At 39.3% G+C, this 23,071-nt stretch overlaps 1 protein-coding gene across 3 annotated transcripts in view; it reads right to left on the bottom strand.

Moving 5' to 3' along the window:
* Positions 1 to 23,071, bottom strand: part of ciapin1 (cytokine induced apoptosis inhibitor 1) — a 91,561-nt gene that overhangs the window by 15,063 nt on the left and 53,427 nt on the right. For all 3 annotated transcript variants that reach the window (XM_051931838.1, XM_028809897.2, XM_051931837.1), the window contains exon 7: positions 7,605 to 7,720. In XM_051931838.1, the coding sequence (XP_051787798.1) occupies positions 7,605 to 7,720 (116 nt within the window). The remainder of the gene's footprint in view (positions 1 to 7,604; positions 7,721 to 23,071) is intronic.

The raw sequence follows: 23,071 nt of genomic DNA on the forward strand, positions 1-23,071 counted from the left end.
AGACAAATATGTGCACCAAGCACCCTATACACTACAACACTCATATAAGTAATCAATAAACAATAATCCATACACAATATCACCACTCCCAGACACGTCGCCACCCTACCTCCCAGCTCAGCTCGGCGTACTGGGCTTTCCCATAGTCCTTTATACTCCCTGACCCGGAAGGGGTTCCTGGTACAACCCACAAGTCCATATTACTTCCGGGTCAGGGTAAACAGTCCTTTTCTTTAACCCGGAAGTACACCGTTTCCTCCTGTCCTGGGATTATGACGTATTTCCGGATCATAGGGCATATAAGAGTCCCCGGGTTTCCCTACAGCGACTCCTGGTGGTCCCCAAGGCATCCAGCAGGGCTGTGCATAAAAACTACATAGTCCATGAGTCCCTGCTGGAACTCGGGGCATGTCCATGCTGCAGGGAAAGCTCCACCTGGCGGCCTGGGGGTATTGGCCGGAATGACAAGCCGGCCACATATCACAATATCTATAATAATAAAAGGCAAAGCCCTCACTGACTGACTCACTCACTGACTGACTGACTGACTGACTCATCACTAATTCTCCAACTTCCCGTGTAGGTGGAAGGCTGAAATTTGGCAGGCTCATTCCTTACAGCTTACTTACAAAAGTTAGGCAGGTTTCATTTCGAAATTCAAAGCGTAATGGTCATAACTGGAACATATTTTTTGTCCATACACTGTAATGGAGGAGGCGGAGTCACGTATCGCGTCATCACGCCTCCTACGTAATCACGTGAACTAAAAACAAGGAAGAGATTTACAGCACGAGTCACACGCGGGAACGAAGGTAAATGACGTTAATTTTTGACTGTCTTTTAATACTGTGTAAGCATACATATTAACACGTGCAATTAAACGTGTGCATTTACGGGGTGATTTCTCAGGCTTAAAAGCTCACCTTTTATCAAACGCGGGAACAAAGGTAACTGACGTTGTTCACTGTCTTTTAATACTGTGTAACCATACATATTAACACATGTGCAATTAAACGTGTGCATTTACGGGGTGATTTCTCAGGCTTAAAAGCTTGCCTTTTACTAAAAAGGTAAATGCAAAACTATTTTCAATCAGTTTATTGAAACGCTCCCGTTAAGGATTACAATAACATATTCGCGAGATAAAAGAACGAAGTAGGGGGAAATGGAGGAACAGCCGGAAACAGCGAAGAGCAAAAAATTAATTAAACAATTGAGAACGGAGCAAGTGAAGCATACAAGCATGTTCATAAGGGAAACAAAGCACGGTGTAAAACGTAAGTTTAAATTAAGTTTATAGAAACGCTCCCGCTGCGGATTGCAATAACATATTCGCGAGATAAAAGTTTAATGAGAAGACACGAGGTATAAACGAACCACACGCCGTGGCGCAACGTTAAGGGCAACAGTTTCAACCATTCTATGATCTGCTTCTCGCAACTGAAAGACGGCACATGGCGGATGTTAGCCGACTTGCTGACCGCAACGTTAGGGGCTTCAACTATGGTGCTGACGCCACATCTCAGTGCCAACACTTTGCAGACTGTACTTAAAAGACACGCCCTCCTCACTGGACAGTTAAAAAGACCAATCAAACTAACGATGACATCAAGTATTACCCAATCAAAAGTAGGAAAGGAGGCATCTTCATAAAATGCGTGTGGGATGATTTGCATGAGACGCTGCTTTAAAAAAAAAATGATAAAAAAAAATACGGGATAAATCCCGTCCAGTATTGATTCAAAACGGGACGCGCAATTTCATTCTCAAACGCGGCACGATTCCGTATTTTAAAGGACGGGTGGCAACCCTACAGTGCCAGGTAACCACCCATACAATCAGATTGTGATTCAGACTAGGAATGCAATGAATGTAATTACCCCGATCTACATACAAGGCGAAAGTCTTGCAACATTCAAAGATGATGGTTTGGGATAATTAGTACTTATTAAGTACACCATGGCACATAAAAGAGCTTATGAAGCCTTGAACCGAAAAAAGCAAGATCTCAGAGATCGTAAAAAAAAAAAAAGGAGGTGATGTCGTTTTACTCGCTGTACATTTTAGTCAAACATTACCAGTTATTCCACGAGGGAGACCAGCAGATGAACTCAACGCGTGTTTAAAATCCATGCTTCTCCCACGCTCGGTTATATGTCGCGTGTTCTCGGGTAGGTACACCAAAAAATGTATACATTTAAGCATGTAATGGGCAAACAAAAAATGAGGTATACCCGAAGGCACTGCAGTAGTACTCAATGTAACTTTACTTCTTAAATGTTAATGTTTTACTGTTTAATAATTTATACGCTTCTTATATATTGTTCAAATTCTTTTATCAAAATACCAGTGACAGCGCAATGCACGATAACATGGAGTGAATACACCATACGCATCTGCCCACGGCTGCCCTGGTGTGCGCACATAGGAGTTGATTCTAAAATAAAATAAACATAAAAAGAGTAATACAATCATCACCCATAAAGCGGATAGCAGACGTGACGTATTATATGTGTAACAGATTTCAAGTCAATAGGTGAAACGGTTTGCAAGCTACAGGTGATTTAAAATCCTGGACAGACCAACGAAAAGCCACGGTAGCAAATTATAGAAGAAGATTTTACTGTTTAATAATTTATATTTATATGAAATGTGCTTCTTATATATTACTTCATATTCTCATATGATAATGATGTTAATGTTGTTTATATTGATTTCTATGTTATTGTAAGTGCATCTATGTGTGTATATGTATGTATGTATGTGTATATATATATATATATATATATATATATATATATATAAAAAATATATATATAAAAAATATATGTGTATATGTATATATAATATATCTGTATATGTGTGTGTGTATATGTGTATATGTATATATATATGACAGCAACACTCATAACAATGACAACACAATTACATTGACAATCATGTTACGTTATTTTTAAAATGTTTCCTTTACTTTTTCATAACCTCTTTAACACACTACTTCTCCGCTGCGAAGCGCGGGTATTTTGCTAGTATATATATATATATATATATATATATATATATATATATATATATATATATATATATATATATATACAGTAGATATGTAAATATATATATGTAGATATGTGTCTGTGTGTGTGTGTATGTATATATGTATGTATGTATGTATGTGTATATGTATATGTCTGTGTGTATGTATGTGTATATATATATATATATGTGGATGTGTGTATATATATGTATATATATGTGGATGTGTATATATATATTATATATATATGTTTATATGTATATATGTAGATATGTTTATATGTATATATGTAGATATGTGTATATGTATATATATATATATATATATATATATATATGACAGCAACACTCATAACATTGACAACACAATTACATTGACAATCATGTTACGTTATTTTTAAAATGTTTCCTTTTCTTTTTCATAACCTCTTTAACACACTACTTCTCAGCTGCGAAGCGCGGGTATTTTGCTAGTCAACAATAAAGAAGGAACCTTTTTCATACAATATGTATTTATTAGGACTGTCAAATGGTTAAAATTTTTAACCACAACTCAGGGGACAACACATAGTGTCCGATCAACCCAGAGAGCACAATTTTCGCATTCAAGTCAAAAATTACTAAAAACAACAGAATGTAACAGTGACATTTGATCGAATAGTTAGGGTGTTTCCCCACGTGAAACTGCAAGCAGTAGCATGGTGTGATGTGGCACAGCATGATTCAGTGCTTACATACATCAAATGGTTTTAATGACATTTTAATATAAGAAAAGCAGCATAGTTTGATAAGGAATTACAAACTGGAAATACAATTTTCATACTTAGAAATGAAAGGCTTACTTGGCCAGCACTCTTATGATAGCAGTGTGCAGTTTTTCAACAAGACTATTTGACAAAGAAGTGCCAGAGTACTGTTTTTCAAGTATGGGATCGTGACCCACTTTTATGTCACAGGCTGTCACCAATGGGCAATGATTAGTTATTGTTTATAATGATAATTGGTCACGACTGGATCACTTCTATGACACTCGCACTCCATACACCCAGAGTGAACAGTATGATGTTTGCACTCTATTCACCAATACGGACAACCTAATCCTACTGAAGATGGCACTCAATTAAGCAAGGGGGACCCCACGGTGGGTCGCAAAGACATTTACATGGGAAAAACTTTGTGACATCAGAAAGTTTGAAAAACAATATGACATGACCTCAGATGATTTGGCCTCTAAAGTCAATCAAACTAACCCAAGAGAGAGATGGTTTGGGATGAGTTATACCAGAGACAGAAGGAAAAACGTCAACCAGTGCTCAGCACGAGTAGGAACTCCCTCAAGACTGTTGGACAAAATCCCAGGTAGCCACCTCAATGCAAGGAATTTACACACTCTCATCAAGGCAAAGGACGCCTGTCTGCCAGTCTTTCTCAGTCTCTGCTGGGTTAACTGCCATTTTCCAGGTTCACCTAAATTAGTAGGGCATTGGAGAAGAAATTTTTATAGCCAGGTATCCTTACTGAGTGCAACCTCCTTTAGTCATATTTACAACATCAAAAGTTTGGTAACCTTATTCTAACCACAGGTCTGAGACATGGAAGGGTGGCTACAAATTTAAAATTTGTGAAAGTTTAAGATGGTTGTGGTCACTGTATATTCCAAATTTGTTATTTCATACTCTTGAAACTCCTATCTTTACTAGTATTCTAAAATATAGAAAATAGTACAATATAGGAAAAATGTAAATTTTATATAAACTGCATTGTATTTCCCTTTTTATGTTTCAACACTGTTTTGTATTTGTTAAATGTCTGACAATACACTTTTGAAAACTTTTAAATGGCCTAAGTAACATACAGTAATCCCTCGCTATATCGCGCTTCGACTTTCGCGGCTTCACTCTATCGCGGATTTTACATGTAAGCATATCTAAATATATAACGCGGATTTTTCACTGCTTCACGGGTTTCTGCGGACAATGGGTCTTTTTACTTCTGGTACATTCTTCCTCAGTTAGTTTGCCCAGTTGATTTCATACAAGGGACGTTATTGGCGGATGACTGAGAAGCTACCTAATCAGAGCACACAGTTAAGTTCCTGTGTGCTGATTGGCTCAGCGACGGAGTGCTGCATTAACCAGGAAGTCTCATCTCACTCATTCAGCATCAATGTGCTCCTGCTACTGCTTCAGGGGCCGTGTCCAAGCGCCAACAGAAGATGCAAATGATTGCAGAAAAGGTAAACGTTTTGGATATGTTGAAGGAAGGGAACAGCTACACCGCTGCAGGACACCACTGTGGCATCAATGAGTCCACGATTCTTTTTATTTAAAAAGGAGGAAAAGCAGTGTCCTTTAAGCAGGGCGCAAAACGAGTTGCAAGTGGACGTTATAAGGCAGTAGTCTGGATGGAATCTGCTTTAGGGATTTGGATTGAAGACTGCCGGAAGGAGAACAACGGCGGTGCTACACAGTCGCCTGAAGAGGCTCCTTTAGAAGAGCTGTAACACTCTTCTTTGTTGTGCAGTAAAATTAAACTCATCGTTATCGGGCAAGTGTCATTGTTGGTGAGTAACCATAATTAATTATCTACGTATAGTACTTATTACATGTACATAGTTTAGTGTCACTGTACACACATTTTACTGTATACAATTTTTCTTGCATTGTACGTATTTATTGCTGGTGGCCTGTCTGTCGTAATGGCTGTAACATATGTGATATCGGAGACGCTCGATATCTTTAAAATAATATTTAGGTTTTACTGTATATAAACTGTGTTTACATACATAATTTCAACGAATCTTACCTAATATCTAAGAGAATACAAAGGGTTTATGCTGTATAATTGTGCGGGAAATGTTTATAATAGTGTGGGAGAGTTTATAAGGGCTTAAAATATATAAAAATAACCATATGAACATATGGTTTCTACTTCGCGGATTTTCACCTTTCGCGGGGGGTTTTGGAACGCAACCCCCGCGATGGAGGAGGGATTACTGTATATAAACAGGATGCACATCTAACTGATACAATGTAGTATACCAATGGAAAAACATCAAAGAGCTTCAAAAATATTCTGCCATTAGGAGTACCAGCAGTTAATGTATGTTTACTGGTCTGTACTGGAAGATCTCACAAAACACCACCCACTACAGGTAGTTGTGAACTTACAGCCTATGCATCTTATGTACATTCGACCACTACTGCGTCTCATAAGCAAATGACAACTTTTGCCAAGCTAGTTCTGTATGCTGTGATACAGTGGTTTCGACTACATTCAATTACATTTGTCTTACAATTATAGGGGGGAAAAAAATCAATTGACCTTGACACAAAAATGAAGGTGATCAAGCAGTATGTGGCAGGAAAGAAAGCAAATGCGATTGCATGTGACATAAAGTTATCCCATTATAACTGGTGCTTACTGCACATGCTGTACTGCTGTGCTCTATCTTACAATCCGGTTAACCTCCAAAGCTTCTGCTTTGTGACTCAAGATGTGCCGCTTTGTACAAACCACCACGAAAGGGTAATGAAACCACACAGAACTCCTTTATCTATTAATGTTTATTATTAACAGGTTGACTCTGCTGGCACAATTCCTCCTCTCACAGTTACACTGATGACATAACATAATGCAGACAACAAAAGGGTTTGTGAAGTTGTTAAAGGTTCAGCACCATGCGAGCAACAGTAATAATGAATCAAGCTAATAAAATATAAAAAAAATCTACAAAAAAAAAAATAGAAAATCTATACAATGTGCTAAGAATGATGACAAAGGAGAATATAAAACAAACAATGTGAATTAAGGGACTTATGATCTCTCTATTATAAAAAAAAAAAATCTTGGAAGGTGATGATACGTGATCTTCTCGAAAGATGTCCCCGAGAGACACTTTAACGTCACATGAGACAAGGCAGTGAGATAAAAGGACATCTGCTGTACAGGCTTTTAAATGATCGACGCGCAGCACGATAAGCAGAACACACAGCGTGGCAGCAGCAACAGAAAGACAGTAGCTGATCAGACGGCATTTCCTCAGCGTGCATTCAGCCCACACTCCCCTTTGACAACACGAGCAGCAGAGATGCAAAGTGGCTGGAGCGTGGCACGCCCTTTGGGAGGGGGTGGGCGAGCGAAGCGAGCAGGGGGCAAAGCCCCCTAGTACTTCTATACAAACAGTTGGGTCTGAATACATATACAGGTCCATCTTATGTCCACATCGACTTACAACCGGTCTGCTGGAACCAAATGTGATAGTAAGTTGACGACAACTTGTACTAACTCATATTTAGAGGGAAATATGTGTCTAGTTAATTAGCTTTCACACTTCCAAGAGGGACCCAAATGTCTTCACTCTCTAGAATAGTTTCTTCCGGATCTCATATTGACAACCCATCATCTGGTCTCCGAAAAAAAATTTTATATCACCATAACATCTAAAACATTATATATGTAGGAGGAGGATGAAGAAACCTAAACAAAAGACAGGCAGTTCTTTATTATGCTTATTCTATCAACGTAACTATACATACTGCTGACTCAGTTAATTTTTTTACACCACTCACCAATTTTTACAGGCTTTCTTCTTCTGACCAGTTCCACATCCAGCAACCCTAAGTGATGCTGGGTCTGGTTTCTTTAAATCATCTTCATCCAACAGAGCATCAGAATCCATAATATCCTATAATAAAAATTAAGGCAGAGGTTTCTAAACATGATTCAATAATTCAAATGTTTTTGAATAATTTTTTTATTTTATTAGTAGATACATACACAAATAAAAATAAAGCAATATCTCAGTTAAAAAACATAGATACATTCCAGAATCTCAGTTTCTTACTAGTGGCAGCACCTGGTGTTGCCCAGGTAAGCAAGGCAGAATTATTTAACTTCTGTAAAATAAGTTTCTTAAAAAGTACACACCCAAAGACAAATTAAATTAATCTATTTCCAGGCTCAAAATCCAGGAAAAGGCATTGTCCTTAAATCTCAAATGTAGTAAAAAGGAAAAACCCTCCCCCCAAAGGTACCCCATGGGTCAAAATGTTATGTTCCAAAGTAGTTTAGAATCTCTCCCTGACAAAGTGGGATGTGTATGCAAAGTTTTGTTGAGATTGGACCAAGGGTGTGGAATTATATAAAAATGCACACGCATCCACTTAGAGCTTTGTATATTAGACTAGTATTGTTACCTGGTTTTACATACTATTAAAATTACTAGGTAAATTTCCTAGGACATTGGCCACTGAGTACTTCTCTGTATACAATATTTGGTATTTTTGTTTACTGGGGTTAATATTATTGGTTCGAGGAGCTCCTTACTTTTGAACATACTACATACAATTGCAAGGATTAAAACATTCTCGTTTTCCAAGCGACTGATCTTATTTTTTTTGATGCACATTGGAGAAAAATTACAGGAAACTGTATTCATTTGAATTCAAACAGGTAATTAGTAGAAATAATGTGAAGTTGGGGATATAAATATGCTTTCACTCGATAGTACATCCTGTAAAAAAGGTAGCTTCAAGCAGAATTAAATGTTATACTTTGATCTGTAATCTTGTCCTGTCACAAAACTTTGGAGGTTTTAGAGTAAAAGCAATATTAACTGAACTTTAACATATTACATACAACATTTACTTTTACAGGTTGAATATTTACAAGGGATGTAGAATGAACTGAACATATTAAGAACTGTACAGGAAAAAAAAAAACAGGTGAAAAGAAATAATGTCGTGGACTGTGTTCAACATGCTGTTGCTTGAAGTGAAACCAAATTACTGGCAATACTGTCTAGTCGGCGCCTTGCTCCTTCGTACCTTTTGTTATTACTTTTGCATGACAACTTATTAGTCGATCTGGGGGTGTTATGGGGGGTGGTTGGAGCGTGGTTCTACACTTAACATTTGTTCTGAGAGTATTGGAGTTGGGACTATAGCAGAAGCAGCCCTCTAAAAATCAGTGCAATGCCTCTTGTATGTTATATCCATGTGGTACTCCTTTACAATTCCAAGGCATGCAGTCGCTCCTAGCTTGTGTTGTACCCAGGGCTTGAAGTGAGCTGGTACATTATTCCTGCCATTCACTGGTTACCCCTAAGTATTGATATATTGAGATGTTCTTTTTTAGTGGATACCTATTGTCATAAATGTTCCATCCTGCCTAATTTCATCTTTTTAACTAAATTTGAACCAATGCTTTTGTTGATGAGTGTGCAAGTCAGTCAACTTTGCAATGTATTATATATACAAACTAGGGGGCTCTGCCCCCTGCTCTCTTCGCTCGCCAACCCCCGTACACACTAGTCATTTCCTGGATCTGCTGCTTGCGACGAATCGTGCTGTGCTTTTGGATAAACACAAATATCAACTCTGTCTTTGATATCTCAGTCTTTCTAAACTATTATTGCTGACAATTCATCACATGTTGGTTTATTATATATGTCAGCGTGATCTTTCGGAATCATATAGAAATCCAAAAAAATTTCTTTGTCCACGTTTTGCAGATAAATTTTGTGTAAAGTGCGATACTTTTGGACATATGGATTTGTATCCATTATTGGCTGTAGAATTTCTAATACGTCTGATCATTTAACTCTTTTGATCCAAGGTTTCATCGCTTCTACATGATCATAAATATAAACCTGACCAACTTGTGGTTTCTTTGAAATTAAACTTGTAGTAGCTTTAATTGTTGCGGAACCACAGATTCTCATAGCGTATGGTCCTGAATTGTGTAAATCTACGTTTTGAGCACTGAATGATGCGAACACGAACAGATTATTGTAGACTCGGATATTTTGCCTGCAGCGTTTGTGGATTTCACTTTCACCAAATAACAACTCTTTTATTTCTCACAGATACGCCTCTTCATTGGGAAGAAGCACTACTTTTCCCTGATGGCAACACGAATTAGACGCTCTACAAGTCTCTGACTTAAACTTTAAAGCCAAACAATATCTACATACTTCTGTCATATCACCTATGTCCATATATTTGATCTCTTTTCGCTGTTCCATTATTTCACAGAGTAATAATTTCCATTTGTTAGGGCTAATGTGAGTTTTACTATCAGTTTTTTCAGACTTTCGAATTTTAGTACTTTCGTATTTTTTGCACCTCTTTACAATGTTCTACTTTATCTTCTACTCTTTGACTTTTATTTCTACCCCCGCATGGACCGGTTGGGTTTTCAGTTACACTTGGTCTGGGCTGATTATAACTTTCCTTATTTTCCAAATTTGAACTTAGATTATTATTGTTTTTTTTTTTTTTAATTCTTTTCTCTCCAATGCTTTTGGGCCTCTTTTCAATGCACTGCCCTTTCTTCTTCGCTTAGTCGTTGACATTTCATCTAGAACATATAAAATTATTGTCCAGAAAAGGACTACATCGAAGGAAACAAATAGATTGTATCTTGTATTAAAATGAGCAAAACGTAAAAATTTATAAGAGCTAAGGGCACAGAAACTGTGTCTGACAATAGCATTCACATGAACGAGAGGTGAGTGGACAGTGGGCATGGTTAAATCTCTTGGCACAAAGTCTCGTCTTGCAGGACTTAAATTTCTCTTTCTGAAAAAGTCTTGTCCCAGGATTTTTTTTTATATAATTATGATATACATATATATATATATATATATATATATATATATATATACACACATATATATATACACACACACACACACACACACACATATATATGTACATACATATACACAAACAAAACCCCAATTCCAAAAAAGTTGGGACACTTCGTAAAATATAAATAAAAACCGGATGCAATGATTTGCAAATCTCATAAACCCATATTTTATTCACAGTAGAATATCCAAAACGTAACTAAAGTTTAAACTGAGAAAATGTACTATTTTAAGAAAAAAATAAGGTCATTTTGAATTTGATGGGAGCAACACATCTCAAAAAAGTTATGGAAGGGTCATGTTTACCACTGTGTGGCATCCCCTCTTCTTTTAACAACACTCTGTAAACGTGAATTTGATGGGAGCAACACATCTCAAAAAAGTTATGGAAGGGTCATGTTTACCACTGTGTAGCATCCCCTCTTCTTTTAACAACACTCTGTAAACGTCTGGGAACTGAGGAGACCAGTTGCTGGACTTTTGGGAGAGGAATGTTGTCCTATTCTTTTCTGGTATAGGATTCTAGCTGCTCAACAGTCTTGGGTCGTCTTTGTCGTATTTTCCATTTCATGTTTTCAATTGGTGAAAGGTTTGGATTGCAGGCAGGCCAGTTCAATACCCAAACTCTTGTACTACGAAGCCAAGCTGTTCTAATAGATGCAGTACGTAGTTTAGCATTGTCTTGATGAAATATGCCATGCCTTCCCTGAAAAAGACGTTGTCTGGATGGGAGCATATGTTGCTCTACAACCTTTCAGCATTTATGGTGCCTTTCTAGATGTGCAAGCTGCCCACTCCATAGGCACTAATGCACCCTCATACCATCAGAGATGCAGGCTTTTGAAATGAGCACTAATAACAAGCTGGATTGTCCCTCTTCTCTTTAGTCTGGAGGGGGCAGCATCCATGTTTTCCAGAAAGAATGTCAAATTTCAATCCGTCTGACCACATTACAGTTTACCACTTTCCCTCAGTCAATTTTAAATGAGCTTTGGCCCAGAGAAGATGGGGGCGTTTCTGGATGATGTTCACATATGGCTTCTTCGCATGATAGAGCTTTAACCTGCATTTGTGGATGGCATGGCAAATTGTGTTTACAGACAATGATTTCTGGAAGGGTTCCTGAGGCCATGCAGTGAATTCCATGAAAGAATCATGCCTGCTTTTAATGCAGTGCCACCTGAGGGACCCAATATCACAGGCATCCAATATTTTCATGTTCAGTCTTTTCCTGTGCGCACAGAGATTTCTCCAGATTCTTGAATTTTTGCTGATATTATGTACTGTAGATGATTAGATATTCAAAGTATTCTCAATTTTACATAGAGGAACATTATTCTGAAATTGTTCCACAATTTACAGACATTTTTTTTGCAGATTGGTGAACCTCTGCCTATCTTTACTTCTGAGAGACTTTGCCTCCTTAAGATACTCTTTTTATGCTCAATCATGTTACCAATTAACCTAAATACTGCAGTTACAAAATGTTCCTCCAGCTCTTTCGTTTTAGTATCACTTTCTTTTACAGCCTTTTGTTGCCTCCACCCTAACTATTTTGAGACGTGTTGCTGCCATTAAATTTAAAATGAGCTAATTTTTTTCATGAAATAGTAAAATGTTTCACTTTCAACATCTGATGTGCTTTCTGTGTTCTATTGTGAATAAAATAGGAGTTGATGAGATTTGTAAATCATTGCATTCCGTTTTTATTTACATTTTACACAGCATCCCAACTTTTTTGGAATTTGGTTTGTATATACACTCACACACAAACACATACACACACACAGAGGGGGAGGGTGTAGGGGGCGATGTACCATAGGAAGAATACATGTACTACAGCCACCTTTGGGGAGGTTGAGATTGGCCAAGTTATAGTCTCATTCTTCAGCCATCCTGCAATGCCATTTCCACCACCCTGATCTTCATAGGGCGAGTAGCAACACTATCTGCACTCACTTTACCAAATTTCATGAATCAATGTGATCCTTAAGGACATACACTGATGGCCACACACCCAGGAAAATGGATTCTACACTTCGCATGGGCAAATTTCATGGGCAGGTGCTAACCCCAATAATTCTCCAACTTCTAACCTCTTCATAATCTATATATTAGTTTCTAAAAATATTGTTTTATATTTTCAAGACATAATGGGAAAATTACATTTATTACTTTATAAAAATATTACGATAACTACTGTATGTGTGAAATTCCTAAGCACCCATGTATAACAACTTTGTGTTCAAGGCTATGTATATTAACAATAGACTGACTATTCCACGTTGGGAGGATGCATAATGACTACTCACATTACTCTATCATATTGGTACTTGAACCTGCACAAGTGCTGCAGCACATCTTATGCCAAATAAAAAAGACCTCTGAGGATTTGTTAATTGAGGTGTTACTGTACTTAAATTATGAAGTCTCTTGAAAGTCAACAATTAAAATAAAATGCAACCATTTGTATAATACTAATTTCACTTCTTATTGTTTTCATAGTAAAATAAGGATACTTAAGTTTTGATTTCTGTTCAAGTAAAAATATGTGAATCAGTATTTTTCTATAATTCAATGATACTGTAGCAGATGCAGGGTGAGCCAAAATGAAGTGCCACATTTCAAACGTTTATTCTACAAAAACGTCACAAGATAAAATAAACTTCATTACAACACAAGAAAAGGTATATAAGATAGACTTTTTTCACTGTGTTTTAAAAATGATGTATTCAAGGTGTGGCCATTATTAGCAATACACTCTTAAAGACTATTTCTGAATGCTCACATGACTCTTGCGTTACGGCTATTTCAAGGGGAATAGTGGTGATTTCATGGCTTCCAAGGTTTCAAGGTCAGTGTGTGTATACCTTCGACTTGAGATAGCCCCACAAGAAAAAAATTGCATAGAGTGAGATCAGGCAAACGTGAAGGCCAACCAACATCACAGTGCAGGGAGAGAGTAAAAGGAAGGAAAGTAAGGCCAGGTAGATCAGAGGTGGGTTCAAATATTGTTCTATCATGGTGTGGATGAGAGGAGAATTGGAGTAGGGGTTATCCTGAAGGAACAGTAAAGAGTGTTTCAGAGGTGAAAAGAGTGTCAGACGGGGTGAGGATTATGAAGCCTGAAATTGAAGGTGTGATGATAAATGTTGTTAGTGCATATGCCCCCCCAGGTTGTGTGTGCAATGGATGAGAAAGAAGATTTCTGGATGAAGTGGTGGAGAGTGTACCAAAGGGAAAGAGAGTAGTGATTGGAGCAGATTTCAATGGAAATGTTGGTGAAGGGAACAGAGGAGATGAGGAGGTGATGGGTAGGTATGGTGTCATGGAGAGGAATGCAGAAGGTCAGATGTTGGTGGATTTTGAGAAAAGGATGGGCGTGGCTGTGGTGAATACATATTTCCACAAGAGGGAGGAACATAGGGTGATGTACAAGAGTGGAGGAAGATGCATACAGGTAGATTATATCCTATGCAGGAGGGTCAGTCTGAAGGAGATTGTAGACTGCAAAGTGGTGGCAGGGGAAAGCGTAGTTAAGCAGCATAGCATGGTGGTCTGTAGGATGACGTTAGAGATCAAGAAGAGGAGGAGAGTGAGGGCAGAGCCAAGGATCAAATGGTGGAAGTTGAAAAAGGAAGACTGCAAGGTTGAGTTTTGTGAGGGGCTAAGACAGGCACTGGTTGGCAGTGAAGAGTTACTAGACAGCTGGGCAACTATAGCAGAAGTAGTAAGGGTAACAGCAAGAAGGGTGCTTGGTCTGACATCTGGACAGAGGAAGGAGGAAAAAGAAGCCTGGTGTTGGAATGGGGAAATACAGGAGAGTATACAGAGGAAGAAGCCAACAAAGAAGAAGTGGGATAGTCAGAAAGACACAGAAAGTAGACAGAAGTACAAGAAGATAAAGTATAAGGTGAAGAGAGAGGTGGTGACGGATAAAGAAAAAGCGTACGATGAGCTGTATGAGAGGCTGGACACTAAGGTAGGAGAAAAGGACCTGTACCGTTTGGCAAGACAGAGAGAACCAGCTGCGAAAGATGTGCAGCAGTTTAGGGTGATAAAGCTGGACACGTACTCACAAACAAGGAAAGTTTGTTGAGCAGATGTATAGAGTACTTTGAGAGAGAGAGAAAGTTGGATGACGTGTAGATAGTGAATCAGGAAGTGCAACGAATTAGCAAGGAGGAAGTAAGGACAGCTATGAAGAGGATGAAGAATGGAAAGGCCGTTGGTCAGGATGACATACTGTGCTATAGAGGGTCTGTGGCTTCAAAAGAATGGCCAGATTTTAACCCCTTAACCGCCCTCTGCCGGATATATCCGGCACCGTTGTTTTATTGCTAACGCCATACTGCCGGAATTATCCGGCACATTTGCCTGTGGTTATATGAATGCCTGGCAAGTAGTATAACTTCCGGTTTGGCGTGGGTATTATTACTACATTGCATTTCGACAAGTCTGTGGTTGTTTTGGCCGGTCATGTGACGTGATTCGCATGTGACATCTGTGAATATGGCGAAACGTAAACTGACTTCAAGTGAGGCTTTGCAGGCGATTTTGGACAGTTCTGATCATGATTGTAGCAGTTCTGAAGAAGATTTTAGCGACAATGATGAGCAGCAACGTGCGCTGCATGATACTGTAAATGAAGACGCATCGGATGACGGCGCTGAGTGGGTGTATCCCCAGCATCTCAGCTGGGCTGCTGCCCGTGGTGAACTACCTTTTCTGCATCCGTTTGAGGCAACGTCTGGCTTCATTGTTGATGTAAACAATTACACTGCTGAGCAGTTTTATGAGCTGTTTGTGTCACCTGATTTGATCAGACATTTTGTTCATCAGACAAATCTGTATGCAGCACAGTTCATTGAGAAAAATCCCAATTTACCTCCACATTCCCGTGTTCGTGCTTGGTTTGACACTGATGAAAACGAAATGAAAAAATTCATTGGGATTTTGATGTTGATGGGAATAATCAGAAAACCAGATATTGAGATGTACTGGTCTACAGATCCTATGTATGCAACACCTATTTTTGCAGCTGTCATGACACGTAACCGATTCTCTTTGCTGCTGAAATTCTTTCATTTGAATGACAACAGAAATGAGCCAGATAAGAAAGATCCAAACCGCGACCGCTTGTTCAAGCTACGTCCTTTGATTGATCATTTATTTGAAGCATTTCAGTTGCCCTACATGCCAGGACCGTCAGTTGCAGTTGATGAAAGTTTATTGTTGTGGAAGGGCCGCTTACAGTTTCGACAGTATCTACCATTGAAAAGGGCACGGTTTGGTATCAAGATGTTTTGCTTAGCTGAGAATTCAGGTTACATTTATAGATTTCGTATATACACTGGCAAAGAGGATCCTATGACTAGTATTTCAGCAGTGTTGCCAGATGAATGTAAGGACTTTGGACTGTCAGAAAAAATTGTTGTGTACCTTGCCCTAACACTATTGGACAATGGGTACACCATTTGGATGGATAACTGGTACTCCAGTTGTAGGCTGTTCCATTACCTTCATCACCGTAAAACTACAGCATGTGGCACAATTCGTTGTAACAGGGTCCCTCCAGAAGTTCGCAATTCAGCGCCAGCACCGGGTCAGCACATTGCATACCGCAGTGGCCCATTGCTGTGCCTGAAATTTCGAGACAAAAAAGATGTGCACATGCTAACAACTCAGCACAATGAGTCTGTGCAGGAGGCTCCCCGCAGAAGAGGACGCCCATCACCTACTGATGTCCGTTACAAGCCTCAATGCATCATTGAGTATAACAGCAACATGGGTGCTGTTGACAAGCAGGACCAAATATTGGAACCCTATTTGGCTGCAAGAAAAACTATGAAGTGGTACAAAAAGTTATCAGTTCATCTGCTCCAAATGGCAATGTTAAATGCTCACATTTTGTACCAGAAAAATGGAGGCACAAAAACATTTCTGCAGTTTGAACATGACGTCATTGCAGCCTTCATTTTCTCTGGTGAGGAACAACATACAGATAGAGTAGAGGCAGTGGTGAGGCTCACAGAACGTCACTTTCCAGACAAACTGGAACCAACACCAACTTGGACCAAGCCACAGGCACGCTGTCGCGTATGTTCAAAGAAGGGTCAGCGTAGAGACGTCAAGACCTTCTGCTCAAAGTGTCCCAGCAATCCAGGACTTTGTGCAGTTCCCTGCTTTGGCCTGTGGCACAGCAAATTCAAATACTGGGAATGAAACTATGATTGACTGAACTAATTTTGACTTTTGAATTACTTTTGACTGTTCCGTTTTGTTGTAGACAATAAATCCAGAAGCCTGAGAAAAGGTACATTTTGTGTTTTATTATGTGTTTGCCCATTTCTAGAACTTGCACAACATTTAGTGGTCAATACTGCTTGAATAAATATAAAAAATGTAAAAAAAAATGTAAAAAAGTAAAAAAACGAAAATTGTTCAGATTTCGCCTGGCGTGGGGAATATTTAGGGAGTTGGCGGTTAAAGGGTTAAATAATCCATTTCACTGTGTCAGTCTTCGTGGGGTGTGATGATGGAGTTAATGAGGTAATTGGGGCAAGTCACACATACACGTGAGGGTCCAATCGTTCTCAATTGCTTAATTGGCTTTCTGCGGTGCATGACTGAAGCGCTGTGCACACGGAGCCATATATGTACAGGCTGGCACAGAGGATGAGGGGAAAACAATGAGGTAAAAGAAAGGCTTAGAGAGAGAACGCATGCAGCATTGGGGCAGTGAAAGTGAGCAGACAAGCCAGCTAGCAGATGAGATAGGTCAGCGCGGAAGCAAAGGATTGGCGCTAGAGGGATGGATTGCGCCCACTGAGATGGAAGAGTGGGTTAGATTGTGGAAGAGTCTGCCCTAGGAATGTGAAGGACGACTGCGTGTGCGAGAAGGAAGACGGGAGGTCAACCAACCCCGAGTGGTCTGGCAGATGCCGGCGGAAGCAGCCAAGACAGGGGTCGGTAGTGTGAAGATCGTGGCGGCAGAAGTCTCTCCAGCTGAAAAGGCCTTGGGTGAGCTGGAGAGAATGGGAAGGAGCTATGCTTGACTAGTGTGACCCCAATGTCTGCTGCAGGATTTTAGTCTCGTTTTAAACGTTTGGAATTTTTTTGCCTTTTTTATGGATTATTTATTTACTAGTCATTTAGCCTGTTACAATAATGGGCGCTAGAACAGTAGTGCATAAACATTAGTAAGAACAGTCTATATTAAATGGCAAGGGACTTTGACCTCATTCTTTTTGTTGGTCGTATTTTTCTTTCTTTCAGCCTTTCTTTTGTTGATGTTTACTTGCTGAGCTGACCGTTCTTCGTGGGCTGCCGCCGTGTATTGTGTGTCTTTAATTTTCTGTGACAGTAATACTGTCTTGTACAGCTCTATTCAATAAGGGCGCGCACAAAAAAGGCGAGCTTCAAAAGGGCGACCTCAATTGAGCGCGGCGAATAAAGGCGTTCGTAGATAATTTAGTTCAAATAGCTCTGGAATAGGTGAAGAGCAACAAAAGGTGCAGATCTTTATTTACACGCGTCTTTATTCGCCGCACCCAAATGAGGTCGCCCTTTTGAGGCTCGCCTTTTTGTGCGCGCCCTTATTGAAGGATACCGTCTTGTACGTCTGGTGGTAATACAGGCGTGTGCGTCGGTAATAAGCCTTTAATCTCCTCTGACAGTAATACTGGCTTGTATGTGGCTGTAATATGCATCACTGTATTGTGTACCTTTAATTTCCTCTCGCAGTAATACTGGTTTGTATTTCCGTAAAACGCCTCTAACTTTCTCTGACAGTAATATCGCGCATTGCACCGTGCCCCGTGCATGCGCACTTCACCAGAAGACACCCACACACAGACACCTGGACGCACATAGGGATTTTATATATATATAGATGGAACTCTTTAGTTGGACACGGTTTTGTTTTGGTTTTATTTGAAATAAAAGCACTTTGCACCTTCCCCTTGCTTCATTTGGCGTCCTCATTGTCCAGCTCATCTGGTTACATTACCGACGGTGTCGGTTTCAAGAGGTTCCCCGAAAGAGAGATGGGAGCATGGAGCCGAACCCGCATCTTCACACATACCTGTGGAAGTATGGAGGTGTTTAGGTGAGATAGCAGTGGAATTTTTAACCAGATTGTTTAATGCAATCTTAGAAAGTGAGAGGATGCCTGAGGAGTGGAGAAGAAGTGTACTGATTTTAAAGAACAACGAAGATATACAGATCTGTAGTAACTACAGAGAGATAAAATTGATGAGCCACACTATGAGGTTATAGGTTATGAGGGAAAGAGTAGTGGAAGCTAGGTTAAAAAGGGAGGTGATGATTACTAACCAGCAGTATGGTTTCATGCCAGGAAAGAGCACCACAGATGTGATGTTTGCTCTGAGGGTGTTAATGGAGAAGTATTGAGAAGAACAGAAGGAACTGCATTGTGTCTTTGCGGACCTGGAAAAAGCATATGACAGGGTGCCTAGAGAGAAGATGCACTGAATGAGGAAGTCAGGAGTGGCAGAGATGTATGTAAGACGTACAGGACATGTATGATGGAAGTGTGATAGTGGTGAGGTCTGCTGTAAGAGTGACAGATGCATTTAAGGTGGAGGTGGGATTACATCAGGGATTAGCTCTGAACCCTTTCTTATTTGCAATGGTGATGGACAGGTTGACAGAAGAGATTAGGCAGGAGTCCCTGTGGACTATGATGTTTGTGGATGACATTGTGATCTTTACCAAGAGTAGGGAGCAGGTTGAGGAGACCCTGGAGAGGTGGAGATCTGCCTTAGAGAGGAAAGGAGTGAAGGTCAGTAGGAACAAGACAGAATACATGTGTGTAAATGAGAGGGAGGTCAAAGGAGTGGTGAGGATGCAGGGAGTAGAGTTGGCAAAAGTGGAGGAGTTTTAATATCTGGGATCAAAAGTAAAGAGTAGCGGGGAGTGTGGAAGAGTGGTAAGGAACAGAGTGCAAGCAGGGTGGAGTGGGTGGTGACGAGTGTCAGGAATGATTTGTGACATACAGGTATTGGCAAGAATGAAAGGAAGGTCTACAGGATGGTAGTGAGACCAGCCATGTTATATAGGTTGGAGACAGTGGCACTGATCAAAAAACACAACAGACACAGCTGGAGGTGGCAGAGTTAAAAGTGTTAAAATTGGTATTGGGTGTGACTAGGATGGACAGGATTAGAAATGAGTACATTAGAGGGTCAGCTCAGGTTGGACGGTTTGGAGACGAAGTGAGAAAGGCAAGATTGCATTGGTTTGGACATGTGCAGAGGAGAGATGCTGGATATATTGGGAAAAGGATGCTAAGGATGGAGCTGCCAGGTAAGAAAAAAAAGAGAAAGGCCTAAGAGGAGGTTTATGGACGTAATGAGAGAAGACATGCAGGTGCTGGGTGTAACCGAGCGAGATGCAAAGGACAGGAAGATATGGAAAAAGATGATACACTGTGACGACCCCTAACAGGAGCAGCCAAAAGAAAATGAAGAACTGAAAAAAAAAGAACAAATGTACATTTGAAACAATTTGGGTATCCTTTCAACTTAACTTTAAAATCAATAAAAAAAAAACAAATGATTTTATTAAGTCTTACAAAAAAAAAAAAAAAAGAGGTTCGAAACAAATCAAAGGGTATCTTTTCACTTGTAAGGTCTCAGAACTCATTAGGTGTAAGTCTGGTCAAGAAACACCAAAATGAACTGCTAGCTGATGACAATTCCAGAGCCTAATAAATTCTTTGACTCTTCAAATATTGTTCAGCAACCGTGGGCTCTTCTAAGCAACTGACTGAGGATCATAAAATTAAATTAACTGATGCCTACAAAGCAGGGGAAGGCTGCTTAAAAGAGAGAAAGCAGGGGAAGGCTGCTTAAAAGACAGAGTGCCTCCAATTAGCAATCTCCAGTCCAAAATGTCATTAAGGAATGACAGTTAAAGAGAACTGTGAAGGTCAAGACAAGATCTGGAATACCAAAAAACTGACAAATAGAACAGCTCATATGATGTGCAGGAAGGCATGGAAAACCCCCATAGGACAGCAAGGGATGTGTAGGCATGTTGAGTTGAGAAACAAGTGGTGGTACATTGCTCTATGTTGCATTACTGACATAGACATGGCCTTCATGGAATAGCCATCAGAAGGAAACCATCACAAAAAAAATGTATTAATTACGCAAAACAACATGACAGAAGCACTTTGGAAATAAGTGCTTTGAACAGATAAGAGTTAAAAGCAAACTCAATGGCCACAGAAAACTAACATTTGAAGAACACCATGCCAACTATTAAGTACAAGGGTGGATAAATTATGCTTTGGGATGCGTTGCAGCTAGTGGCACAATACACATTTTACAAGTACAGATAGCCAGGAAACTGAGACAGCAAAAAGGACAGCTTCTACAAAAAGGCAACAATCCACAACACACTTCGAAATCTACTGGGAAGCACCTCAAAAATTACAAGGTAAGGGGGTTTTGGAATGGCCCTCACAGTCTGCAGATGTGAATGTCATTGAAAATCTGTGAGTAGACCTTAAATGTGAGGTGCAGACAAGACAGCTCATGAATACAAAATGTCACAACTGGGACCAATCTGCAAGGAGGAATGGGGAAAGATTTCAGAAACAAGAACTCAAGGATTCATAGCTGGTAGAAGGCAAGCTGTGATGTTTGCCAAAGGGGGGGGCGTTACTAAGTACTGACCTACTTAGCAGAGCGACAGGCACTGAGCAGGCTCCTGTCAATAATGGAGAATCCACTGCATCCACTACAACAGTATCATCTTCAGACAGAGGAGCAGCTTCAGTGACAGGCTGCTGTCAATGTCCTGCTCCACTGACAGACGGAGGAGATCGTTCATCCCCCACACTATGCGACTCTTCAGTTCCACCGGGGAGGTAAATGTTAAAATTATACAAAGTTATTGTCTGTCTGTATACTTGAATCGTTATCACTCTTTAATTTAATATTGTTCTTTATCAGTATGCTGCTGCTGGAGTATGTGAATTTCCCCTTGGGATTAATAAAATATCTATCTATCTATCTATCTATCTTTAGATGCTTCGTCAGGAACATTTGAACCGATCTCTCTTTTGGGCTCCTAAAAAAACAAAAATGATGTTTTATGATGGATTTTGTGCCATTTGTATTAATTCATCTCTGCTTTTCAATCTTCCCATATTTTTTTGTTGAACAGTTTGTTTGTTTTTTTTTAAACTGCATGTTTTTCTCGCTCCTGGTACAAAGTAGCCCTACCTGTTGATTCTGTCAGAAAAAAAGATAAAAGTAAAAAAGTTTCAGTTATCTCGCGGAAGACACACGTTTTATTAATGACACATCATTATCTAAGTCTGTAACAACCTCCCAAATTGCCGATCATGATCCTCCAAAAAATGCCCTGAACAGCATAAGCCATCAGGTCGACCTGTCACCCAGCTTGAAGTGGAAAAGGTGTTTGAATTTAGATTTGATTTTACTCTTGATCCACATGACCGATCGCGCTGATTTTTTCAAAAAATGTGTTAAATGCTTGTATCAAAACATGTGCAAAGTATTGTGTAATTTGGTTTTATATTTTTTAAGTTATTAATATTTTTTAATTTTAACTGCTCCAGTTACTAATGGTCCACATTTAAATCTATAATAAATCGCGATTGAATTAATGGTGACGCTTAATAACCTTTAGTATTTGAAAAAGGGTGTTTTGATGTACCATCTTTCCTTTTTAAATCGTAATTATCTTCTTTTATCTGCTCAGAAAGCAAAAAAATACTTTCGGGAGCATTTGTGTCTTCTATTCTTAATTAAGCATATTTTGGAATAACTGATCAGTTTTTAACAGCTGGGTGTCGTTTATGTATTAGTACATAAATGTCTCTGAACGTCCTGATCGTTTTGATGGTCCGTGGTGAGCAGAAAACAATTCATTCAAGTAGCGGCACTTCAGCAAAAACTCGCAAGAGATAATGCATGTTGAGACGGCTTTATGAGCGCTCATTTCCCGGTGGAGCGCCCCCTAGATGGTTCTATTTTTTTTTCTAGCGGCACTTAATCAAAAACTCGCAAGAGATAATACATGTTGGGACGTGTTTATAAAGCGCTCAGCGCCCGGTGTAGCACCAGCTAGATGGTTCAATTTTTTCCGTTACCGTTGTACTATACTGTACATGATTTTAATATTTAATCCGTTTTAGAATATTACGTGATATGTGTAATGAGTGGATATTTTTGCCTGTTGATTTTAAATGTCTCTTATTTTTACTGCTTTGTTTTACAGAAGCAATTTGTTTTTACAATATGGTCGTGCACGAATATTTTTTTTTATTTTATTTTAATAATAAAAATAAGTCACTATATGAAATATAAACTGATAGTTTTGATA

Source organism: Erpetoichthys calabaricus, chromosome 9 (assembly GCF_900747795.2).
Source record: "Erpetoichthys calabaricus chromosome 9, fErpCal1.3, whole genome shotgun sequence".
Taxonomy (NCBI): Eukaryota; Metazoa; Chordata; class Cladistia; order Polypteriformes; family Polypteridae; genus Erpetoichthys; species Erpetoichthys calabaricus.